At 34.7% G+C, this 12,182-nt stretch overlaps 1 protein-coding gene across 3 annotated transcripts in view; it reads right to left on the bottom strand.

The window, feature by feature from the left end:
• LRRK2 (leucine rich repeat kinase 2) overlaps nucleotides 1-12,182 on the bottom strand; it is a 134,361-nt gene that overhangs the window by 41,409 nt on the left and 80,770 nt on the right. For all 3 annotated transcript variants that reach the window (XR_011540042.1, XM_070619407.1, XM_070619406.1), the window contains exons 32-38: nucleotides 11,331-11,532; nucleotides 9,961-10,049; nucleotides 4,903-5,090; nucleotides 3,875-4,029; nucleotides 2,669-2,815; nucleotides 2,333-2,524; nucleotides 1,527-1,673 (exon numbers count right to left, since the gene is read on the bottom strand). Coding sequence is in view for 2 of the 3 variants with exons in the window: in XM_070619407.1 (XP_070475508.1) it covers nucleotides 1,527-1,673; nucleotides 2,333-2,524; nucleotides 2,669-2,815; nucleotides 3,875-4,029; nucleotides 4,903-5,090; nucleotides 9,961-10,049; nucleotides 11,331-11,532 (1,120 nt within the window). In the remaining variant the exon portion in view is untranslated. The remainder of the gene's footprint in view (nucleotides 1-1,526; nucleotides 1,674-2,332; nucleotides 2,525-2,668; nucleotides 2,816-3,874; nucleotides 4,030-4,902; nucleotides 5,091-9,960; nucleotides 10,050-11,330; nucleotides 11,533-12,182) is intronic.

Genomic DNA, 12,182 nt, shown 5'->3' with positions numbered 1-12,182 from the left:
ACTTTGTACAGGACAGCTCCCATAACACATCATTATCTGATCCATAATGGGAGTGGCACAGAGGTTGATTGCTTTTTGTAAACAGACATGTAATTTATGGGTTTATGGGACATGGGGCTACAGAATGGGGAGTAGTCATATCAACATTTTCCAATCTGCATCATTAACAGAATATATAACACAGGGGCTTTTGAAGGTGGTCCAAAGGTACAAACTTCCAGTTATAAGATAAATAAGTACTAGGTATGTAATCTACCACATGATGTCTGTAGTTAACACTGCTATATGATATATATGAAAGTTGTTAAGAAAATAAATCCTAAGAGTTCTCATCACAAGTAAAACATTCTTTCTTTTTCTTTTATTCTGTGTCTATATGAGATGATGGATGTTAACTAAACTTATTGTGGCAATCATATCATAATACATGCAAGTCAAATCATCAGACTGTACACCTTACACTTATATCTCAATAAAACTGGAAACAAAAAAACACAGGGTGCTTCAAAATGAACATTGCTCAAAATGTGTCCATTAATCTGAAACACTTCTTAACACACAAAAATAGATATTTGGGAGAGCTGTGTCTGATGGCTTGAGACTCCTTCAGAGAAAGAACACAGTATATCTGGCACTAGCCTGTATCCTTTGAATCACAAGTCACGTTTGGTTTTGGTGAGGATCTAGGATTTGGCGTTGACAATTTGGCATTTTGTCTTAACCCACAATTATTAATATATTCACTTCCAGAGTTCTGAAACATTTAAACCCATTTTAAATTTCCCAATCAATGTGAAGAATAAAGGTACAAAGGTTTATTCACCTTTACATGTCATGTCCCAAATTTTGGACATTTTTTTTAATGATACTAATGCCCTAACAGACATATTTTAGGCATTCTCTCTGAGGAAAACTCATTAAAATTAAATGTATACACACACAACAGCAAAGAAAAGTCAGAATTGTCTTCACATACTTTACATTAAACCAACCCAATGCTCCTCATGGATCCCAAAGACCCTCAGGAATGTTTAGAACTTGAGTAGGTCACCAATTTGAGGCTTTTGAGTTTTTAATCCCAAATTGGTTTTTGATGAATATTTATATGAGAATTCATGATTGTGACACTAAGTAAAAAAACTGCTATTATAACTACACAGAGGTGTCATCTTTTACTTATTCTGTCTTTTTGAGACTGAAAAATGGCTGTATCACTCAACTGAAGACTTCCTTATCTGCCTCCCCATCCCTGGCAATTAAAACAAATGCAAGGACACATTTCATTAATACATGTGCTTCCATGGTAGTCCCACCCTCATCTCGAACCCAGTCTACAAGAGTGTGTGCAAAGCAAATTCCAGACCTGTAATGTGATATTACTTTAAAATACACCATTCCAAAGGAAAAAACATTTTAACAAATACGTGAAAATACCAAAAACTACAACAATATAATTATATCTAAATATTTTCTAGATTATAAGGAAAAATCCTAATTTTTATTCTCAAACCAACAAAAATAGTTACCTAAAAGAAACTCTGGAGCTTGTTCAAATTCCAGTTCATCACTATTCAACATAATATTTCTAGGCAGGTCAGCCAAAATCAAATCAGGGGCAATCTGAGATATTGGAATGGTGAGCCGTGGTTGGTCTGGATTCACTAGGAGGTCTCCTGAGAAGCACAGAAAACATTTTTTGAAAAAACCAACTTTTAAGGATATATGTAAATTTGTGCTTTTGACTTACAAAAACAATGACATATTTTTTATGATTTCTAATCACTGTTTTAGTTTTATTTTACCAATTCTATTTTTCTCTAGAAAATTTGAGAAAGTTTTAAAGGTTCAATTAATATCGATCTACTTGGAATTTTAAAAACTCATTCCTAGGCATTAGAAAGCAGAATTCAGAACTGCCTTAGGCTATCTGACATCTGACTAGGAAATTATCTCTTCTCTACTTTTACCACATTCATAGAGCACTTATTACATGGCCGACACGTTGCTCAGTTATTTCCATGTATCAGCTACTTTAATCCTCGTAACAAATCTATGAGGTAGGTTTGGTTAATATTCCCATTTCACAGATAAGATTATGTTGCTTAATGAGCCAGTACTCAAAGTCTCAAATCAACATTTTTCTGAATCTAGAACACAAGATCTTATTGGTAATAAACGCAATCCATTTTTCTGAACTGTCACTATAATTGAATTTAGTATCCTCTAACTCATCCCTTATGGATAAGAATAATTTTTACATTTATTAAAAAACTCACTTCACAAATATTGAACGGATCACTTAAAAACATTTGTAAGTTTGAATCAACGTTACCTTCTTCTGCTTTCCTCATCAAATCATCAAGTAAGATTTTTTGATGCTCTTCACCATCATTAAAACTATATAATGCCCACTTCTTCAACAGAGTTTCTCCTTCACCACAAATATCAATCTCCAATAAGCCAGGAAACCATTCTTCCATGAGAGAATCAATGTGGTCCACAACTTGGCCCAAAAGAATACAGCCTACATAATTCAAAGAAGAGCTCGTCAACACCCTAACGGAACCTTATTCTGTTGCAAAGCTAGAAAACAGAAACTATAAAGTTAAAAAAAAAAGTTTAGATTTCTTTAGTAGTACAATTTAAAGTTTTGAACTAATTTCCTTACCTTTTCTACAAGAAGGAACTGTAATTTTTAAGAAACTCTCTAGGTGATTGTCTAAGACTTCAGATCCTACCAGACAATAAGCTTCTGGAGACCAATTCAAGTAGATGCCTTGTCGCCAGTACATTCTGTTTGGGCGAAGTGCTCTTTCTGAAAGAAGTTTAAATGGACCCAAATGTATCCATTAATTATTAACTACCCCATAAATTAACGGAGAAAAAAATCACTGCACACATCACAAGTGACAGTAATAGAGATACAACTGTTTTGAAAGTATCAGAATCATTAATGATACAAGTCCTTACCCATATCTATTAAATATGATATGAAATATTTTACCCTTAATTTTGCAATGAAATTAACAAAACGACCAGTAGATATCCTAAGACAGATTTCAGGTTCATGGTGTTAAGTAGTTTAACATGTTTAATATATGAAGAAAGAGAATTATAAATAAGTTCTCATAACTTTTAAAAAGAAGTTGATGGTCATGCAAAACCAAAACTTTCTGAGCATTTTAATGCAATGTAACTACATAGATGTTGATTAATTGCAAGCAAGATAAGGTTTATTTCAGAATACAGTAACATCTGCATAAAGTTGATTTTTAAAAAAAACAAAAAAAAATGATATTTTCCTTTTGAAGCACTAAGATCTCTCTTTCTTCCAGAAGGAAGAGCTAGCATTAAAAACACCCATTTTTATTCTTTTTTGTAAATCCTTTGGGGATTGTGCAGCAGAATAGAGATATTACAGTCCCTACACTGAATGCCAGGATGGTCTGAATGGTCAGGACCTGTTGCTTGTTAAGTAAAACTTTCTGAATTGCTGTGATGGCCATTTCTAGTCTTTCTTTCTTCGTGTGTGTGTGTGTGTGTTTAAACCAATGACTCATAGTAACCTCACTTTTTAAAAATTGTTGCTTCTAGTCTGCTTTGGCTTGGAAAGCAAGATATTCATGCTTATCGTAAATGTGTCTAAAATAAGAACACATGGGCTTTGAGTGAGGACCTGAGGAATTTTCTTCCTGACAAATTGCATGAACTTATATGAGCATATGTGTCTTTATATTGGCTTCTCTGAGGTCTTATGAGCTTATTTTCTGATCTTCAGCTGCCTTACAAATAAGTAAACTCTGGGAAAATTACAATGAATTTTAATATGCTTTCCTCCTAACTTCTCTAAATATTGTCTTCATTAAATACATACCTCTTCCTGAAAGCATGTAAGGTGAAATTTCAAGTAATCGATTGATTAATCTCGACCAAAATCCCATGGGAAAATAAGGCATTTCATATAGTCGAATGATAATTTCAGAGTTCTCACAATGGGGAAGCTCTATTACCGGCCTGTGGTCAGACAAACTGAAGGGACAAGGACACCATCATTACATAGCTTCATACAACACCCAACCATGTTGACCAAAGTGCTTTAGTACTTGAAATCGATGAATTGAATATAAATACTCTAAGCAATTGCACTTTTTTATAATGTTCTTTTGCTACGTGCTCTTCCTACTTCAAAAATTCAATGGTTATTTAATCAATTCAAATGCATGCTCAGATGTAGTAGCTGCATGAAATTTTTTTCAGTAACACTATTTACACTAATAAATAAATAATTACAATTAGCTATGCATAGACAAGTATTAAGGAATCGTAAAACTTGAAAAAATGCATGTCCTAGAAAAAAGTGTGTATCTATTTTTGGAATTGGGTACCATATATCAATCAAGGCAAATTGCACTTTCCAATGTCCTATTACTTTATAACATTCCTGGGTGCTTATAAAAGCAGTAAGAAACATGTCTACAATACAATACAGGGCTAGAACTTAGGCCTCCACTGTGTTGCCCTGCTCCTCTGAAAATTCAGTCATAAATTCTTTTACGATTCTGATGAAAACTCACTCTCTCTCTAGAACTTGCCTAATATAATAAATCTCTCAGTACCATGTAAGGAGACACACACACACACAAGATAATCTCCACTATTTACCTTTCTTAAATAATTTAAACAATGGTAAACCAGATAGTAATTATATACATAAGTCATTTACTGAATCTTTAAAAAGTCAACTGTAATGTTTTCATTAAAAGTAAATGTTATACTTCACTAGAAAGTTTAAACAAGCAAAAAAAATTAGTACATTTACCATAGACCAAAGCTATTTTGACAAAATAATCTAATAGATGGTAAATTTCCATAGGGTAATTAAATTTTTAAGTATTGGTTTACCTGCTTGGAACCAGCAAATATTCTTCTCCTATTGGCAAGGCAATCTGGAATTTTTCTAGGAGTTTAAAATACTGTGACATGTAGCCCTTTGGAAATCTCTTTTTCTTCGAAAGAAATTTTTCCACATCTCTACGTGAAATAATTCCCTTCGGATGTTTTGGACAGCCTTCCACTTTCACTGTCAAAATCTGAAAGATTTAAACTTGTAAATAATCACTAGAATTTATTTTCTGAAAAGTTTTGAATTTAAAGTATTTCGCGTCTCTTTGCTCACTGAAAATGATCAGAACAATTTTAACATTGTCAACTACAACACAGCACCTAATTTCTCTAGCTAGTAGCCATGTAGCCTAGAAGCCCAATAGGGCATTCACTCTCCCAAAAAAAGAATTTATAAAATTGAGATCAGAAATTATGGAGATCCTCTGAAACTAATGAACCTCAAGCCTTCCCCAGCTCCAATTAACAGATCAATTCAATACCCCACATCCTTACTACAGTATCATCAATAATCTATTCCTATGGAAATTATCTTCCAGACTGTGTTATCACTACAAGTTTGCAATAGAAATGTGACTTCACATTTATGTAATAGGTGATGGTTTCCATCAATGGGAAGAGGGGCAGCGTAGCACAGTTTAGTGATTCTCAAACAGAGTAACTACTGCATTTTGCTGGATTCCACTGAGTCTCAATCAGTAGGTCTGGGATGAGGTTTGAGAATCTAATGTTTTAACAAAAACCCCAGATTATTCTAATGTGGAGACCATACTTTGAGCTTTGATTATCATCACAGTAGTTAAAAATATAAATCAGAAGAACCCAGGTTCAAATTCAGGCTCTACTTCTGGTTGTGTGACCTTGGGAAAGGTATTTAATTTCTTTAAGCCACAGTTTCCTTCTCCGTAAAATCAGATTTTAAAAAGTGACTGTCTCTGAGACGGCCCTGAAAATGAAATAAGATAACACAAAAAAAAGTATGCAAAGTACCTATCATGATTTTCAGCATATAGTAAGCCCTCCTAATGTTAGCCTTTACTATCAACACACAGCCTATCCATTTTATTTAGCCAAATTAATTTTAAAAAGAGGTTTGTGTTTAATTTTGTTTACTAGATCTATAATGTTTAAGGGAACTTAAATAGGAGCAAACATTATTTACATTATTACATAACTGCATAAAATATTTGATTGTAGAATCCTCAGGCCCAAGGATTCGTTACTCATCTCTATATTTCCCTCTTATACATATAATGTTTATTGAATCAATGAACGCATGATTGATTGAATATAATGGTTCTGATGACAATGTATAATGGGTCATTAAATAATAAAAATTATAGTTTGGGGCTTCTCCCATATTGTGTATTTCATAGCCCAGATTGCCCTTACAATTTAGGTGGTGAGGAAAATTGTTTACTGTTTTAGTGTTTTTAAAATCGCTAAGACCTTGTCTGACAATTCACTCTCTATCTCCAACCACACTTTATATTTTCTTTGTGGCACTCTGTACCACCTGACATGCTGAGCGTTTATTTATTGGTTATTTCTTCCCATTTGAATGTCAGCTCCACGAATGCAGGAACTTTGTTTTGTCTACTGCTATAGCCCCAGAACCAGAACAATATCTGGAACATCATAGGTGTTGAATAAACATTGTCAAATGACTGAATTTGGGGGAAGTGAAGTTTGGAGCATTTTTATCCGAAGGTTAGATGTATAGGCCCTGGAGTCAAACCACTTGGTTTGAAATCCTAACTCTACTTCTTCCTAAATATGTAACTTTGGATAAATTATTTAACCTCTCTGTCCATCAATTCCTTCATCTTCAAGATAGAGGCTAATGTAGTACTGTTTAAAAGAGTTGCTCTAAGAATTAAATGAGATAATCTTTGCAAAGCACGTAAGCAACCCCTTGTATGTTAAACATTATTATATACTTATTCTAGTTTATTTTACTTACACAAATTGATTTTAAAATAGAGGTTTGTGTTTGACTTTTTTAGTAGATCTATGGTATGCCACCATTATTTGTAAGAGAGAGTTTCCAAAGATGGACACATCAATTTCTTCTCTCCTTACATATGCATGCTCTCAATCCTTCAAAAAATGGATTCCATCCATTTCCCCTCCTGTTGAATCTGAACAGGCTTTGTAGTTGCTCTGGTCACCAGAATGTGGTAGAACACGCACTTTACCAGTTCTGGGCCTAGCCTTTGAGAGGACAAGCCATATGAGAGGCCGCATAGAGGAGCATCAACAACCGAAAATGTGAGTGTGGCTTTCTTGGACTTTCCAGCCCAGCTCAATGAAGGAAGACAAATGAATGAGCCTTGCCAATGTCATACGGAGCAGAACCACTCGACTGAGCCCAGTCCACCCACAGAATAAGCAATATTGTTGAAAAACAAAAAACTGGTTGATGTTGTACCTCAGGTGTACTTGTTTATTCCAAGTTTGGGGGTATCTGGTTACATAGCAATGAAAAACTAAACATTATCTTAATTTTATCACCATTAAAAGACCTCCTATTATTCCTTCCACCTAGTAACTTATAAGGCTAACTTATGCCCTTGTGCAAGGAAAAAGGAATTTTCCAGATTCCTCCTTCAAGTTTTTATCAATATTAAATTGCCATGCAAGCTTTTTAATGCTCCTCTTGATTAATTCAATAAGTCCCTTTCATATCTCTTTTATCATACGGTTAAATGAGTTTTGCAAACTTCTCTGTGCATTGATGGAAACTTCTTTAATAAGTTTAGTGACCTAACAGCTTGGGGCACAGAGAGGGTGGGTGGACTCATTAGAGCTTCTGTACCATGAAATTATTTCTGCCCTTGCCTTGATGATTCATGGAGGTGAATACCCCTATTTACTTTTGCTGATGGGTGTCAGAAAAGTCATTCTTATTTTCACTTGATTATTTATAGCTTTCATTCTCTTTAAACTTTAGTGAAAATGACATTATACTTAAATATATCAGCATAAATAAAAATGAAGGTATTTATTTATTAAGTTAATGAGAAATTTAAATTATCATTCTACTGACCCTTTAGATGTAGCTTTCCAAATAACTTTGAGCTGTTCAAATTCTTGACTTAATTTTCACTTAAATTAACATGTTTATAGTATAACCATGCTAATGAGAAGAACTTTCATGGAGTTTCAACTTAATTACTCCATAGAATCTTTGGGAATTTTATTGAGGTCATGGTGGAAATTTAAAAGATGCTCAAAGATGGTGATTCTGATGCAAAACATGTCCTTATCCTATTGGATAAGATATACCCACCCCCATATTATCCACATGTGTGTGACTTTAAATGTTCCCAATTCACATGGAAAGATACCACTTTTTGGTGCTAAAACTTTCCCCTTTTCTTAACTAGATAGAGTTTAATTATTTTCTGAGAGTTATAGTGTGCCATCTAAGACAACAAAATCTTCAGAGTATATTTAAAACTCCCTTTGCTATACAGACTGCATCGACCACATGTATTTTTTATTTAGTTCCATACCTGGCACACTTTCCAAAACTACGTGAATACATCTTTAACGTGAAGATTTTTTTCATTTCCTAAAATAATGTCTTTCATTACTAAATAGGTCAAATATAAAATTAGTTAACATGTACTGCTCACTTACACTGAACTAGGGAGTCAATGTAGAAGAAACATGGTTACTACCCTTATTTTACAAGTGAGAAAACAAAGGCTTAAAACACTAAGAAATGCCACAAGTTAATAAGTGTTAGAAGAGATTTGAACCAGGTCATGCTGACTCTAGAGCTTGTGCCTCTTGACCACTCCACTTCACTCCCTTCATTATCATTCAGCAGACGAGTAATGTCACACTTTCCACGGCATATGTTCAGAAGGATGAAATCCACTCTAAAAATATCTACCGAAATAGTAATAACTACCACATCACAATGAATTGCCAATTACATTCATGTGTCAATATGCTCTCAAGCTCTGTGGTATAGAATTACCCCCAAATAAGTTCCCTCTTCAAAATATTTTCCTTTTTTTCCTCAGACAGAATGTAGGAACTATCATTCAAAATTATCTGAGGGAATTTCATTACCGTTACGGTTTAATTAGAAGAGAGATTTCTAATGTAAAAAGATGTAATCATTTTAGGGACTCAGGGAGCCACATGCAAAATTATCAAATTATACTCACAAACAAAATAGTTAGCAGTAAGTACACACGCTAGAGACATCCTCCCTGAGCTCATCTCAGACCGTGATTAAGCTCAGCTGGGGTGATTTTGCATCCCTGGGAATATTTGGCAACGTCTGGACACATTTTTGCTTGTCATAACTGAGAAAGTGCTACTAACATCTACAGGGTAGAGGCCAAAGATGCTGCCATTACCCTATAATGCACAACAAAGAATTATCTGGCCCAAAATGTCAATAGTGCTGACACTGAGAAACCCGGAGCTGGTGCATTCTGCTTGAGTGGTTTTCTGTGACAAACCTATAAAGATGGATTATTATAACTAATTAATATATAAACTCAGTGGTAGTAGATTATCATTGGGAGAATGAATTTTCCATATGACATATAAGTGGAGGAAAGATAGCCATAATCACTGCCATCCAAAGATTTCAAAAATTGTAAGCATTTAGAGCTCAGACCATTCCACTCAAGAGTCAAAACTCTCCTCCATGTTCTAGATAGAAGTTTCACAGGCTCATCAACCCAGTTTCTTATATGTATTCACCCCAAGGATTTTCACAAAGCTTTCAATAACCAAAGTCAACAACCAAACCAAAGATATCATCAGGATCTAGAAAAGCCCCATGGAACAGAGGGGTACAAACCTCTGTCTGTGACTTTGAGACAAAGACATTAAAGTGAACTCTAAGATACCTTCGCTTCTTCCGTGACGCTCTTTAAGCAGTCTTCCATGTGAAGCGTTCTATAGATTTCTATATTTACAGTAGTTTCTACCTTAACTGAACATAAAATCTACAATGCTCAATGCTTTGGATTCCATTTGTTCTTCTTCAATCATCACCCTCATGTCACAAAAATATAAGACACCAACCTGTGCCATGACTTTACAAAGCCACCTGGGTTCCACAAAATATAAGTCACTTAACTGCAGTGCTGGGTCTTGAAAATGAAGAAGGACCCCTGTAGTAAAAAATGAAACAATGAAACACAGAATCTAGAATACACAAATATGAAGGGGCTTTGGAGAGAATCTAGTCCAACCTCCTTGTTTTACAGACAAGGAAACTTTAGCATAGTTAGCAGCAGAGCTGGGACTAAAAACTGGGCATCCTAGTTCCCAAGCTCTAAAGTTCCAATATTATAAGGAAGTATTTTTTGAACCACATAAAATGATCAAATATAAGCATCTTTGAGACAATGCCATGCAGGGCAGAGCAAATATTTACAAATAAATAAAAATTATCATTTTATTCTTGGCTTTCTAACTGTATGCTACAAAGACATATCTTATTTTCAAATACAAGTAGGAAATACAGACTATCTCAGGAAGCTATTGGTTTAAGAATGGGGGAAAGGAGTAGACTATAATCCACATGAAGATTATTTTTCATACCGCTGAGTCTAGGAATCACAAGTAGCCTCCTAGCCACTTATTCTAGTACTACAAACCAACTCACACATTTATTCCTAGCACAGTTACACTGATCAAGTCCATAATCAGCACTGAAGTCGGTTTGAGAGTTTCATCTGTGAGATCATGCCGACAATACATGCTGCAACAGAGTAAGATCTGCCACTCAGGCAACCATTGATTCTCTAGGTGCCAGTTAGACCCCAATAGTAATTCTCCTTTACTGTATACAAATAACTTCCACACACACTAAATTCATTTGATAGTATGAAAGGATATGGCTTGTGGTCAGTGTTCTATAGCTCCTGAATAAAGTCAAGTTCTAGAACCCACATTTTTTTTTTTTCAAAGATTTTTTTTCCTTTTTCTCCCCAAAGCCCCCTGGTACATAGTTGTATATTCTTCGTTGTTGGTCCTTCTAGTTGTGGCATGTGGGACGCTGCCTCAGCGTGGTTTGATGAGCAGTGCCATGTCCGCGCCCAGGATTCGAACCAACGAAACACTGGGCCGCCTGCAGCAGAGCGTGCGAACCCAACCACTCGGCCACGGGGCCAGCCCCGGAAGAACCCACATGTTTTAACTCCTGCTCAGAGACTCTTTCAACTACTGCCCTTAGATGATTTCTAAACCTTTTTTCTTGCAACATGATATATGATTCAACATCAATGTATATGATGTCCTTCCAAAGAGAAAAAATTAGTAGCCTATTAAAGAATTTTGTAGATATTCTGTTAAATATTAAATGTAAATTCTAACAATGTTCAGATACATCTTTACAAATTACTACAGCCAAGCTTTGGAAAAAACAGGGAACAAGCAAACACACAAACCTGATTCATTTAGGAAGTGAACTGCATGAGGAAGCTCATTTTCATCTAACTGCAGTTGGTTTTCTTTCACGAGTTGTAATAATCGTTTCCGGTTAATTACAGGAAATTCAATTGGCACATTTTTACGCTCTGATAAAATGATTTTCTCAAGTTCCACATAGCAGTCTGGAATCAGCTGCCCAACAACAGGCTGATCTCGGATCTATGTAATTACAAATGACAAGCTGTAAAAATCCATTTTACTCATATATTTGTCAGGTGGTTTGCAAATTCAGCGCTAATAGTTTTTACCAAAGGGGTATATCATTGGGAGGTGTATTTTTTAACATAACCAAAATGTGACGTAAAACTATTTAAATTGTGAGGAACAAATAAGAAGATATTAAAATAAGAAAAATATGAAAACAGAGGACAATTTGGAAAGAACTATCAAATAATATAGTATGGAAATATTTAACTATCTAGAAAATACATGGCAAACCCCCGGATAAATCACTAACCATAAATAAAGGATTTTCTGTTTTCCAAGACATTAAACTCAGATGCAATAGATGTGCTAGCATAAGAAATCAGTACGTATTACAAAAGCTTCTGGACCCTGTTTATTAGATGAAAATATCCACACTCCAAGGGAAATCATTAAATTTTGTGCTTGGTATTTGAAAAATGTTACGTTAGTGGAATGTGCATATCAACAGCGAAGTCTGAAGATAAACATGAAATTTCTGACCCAAGCTATGGTTTGTCATGAAACTTTAAACTTGGGAAAATAAAAAGTCATCTAAATACCAATGATTCTGACATGAGAGGATGACTTTTGTGTGTTACACTTAGAATTTAATCACCATCTGT

This window comes from Equus przewalskii, chromosome 5 (assembly GCF_037783145.1).
Source record: "Equus przewalskii isolate Varuska chromosome 5, EquPr2, whole genome shotgun sequence".
NCBI classification, from domain to species: domain Eukaryota; kingdom Metazoa; phylum Chordata; class Mammalia; order Perissodactyla; family Equidae; genus Equus; species Equus przewalskii.
Note: the sequence above shows the minus strand (reverse complement) of the source record. Positions and strands in the feature narration are given on the sequence as shown.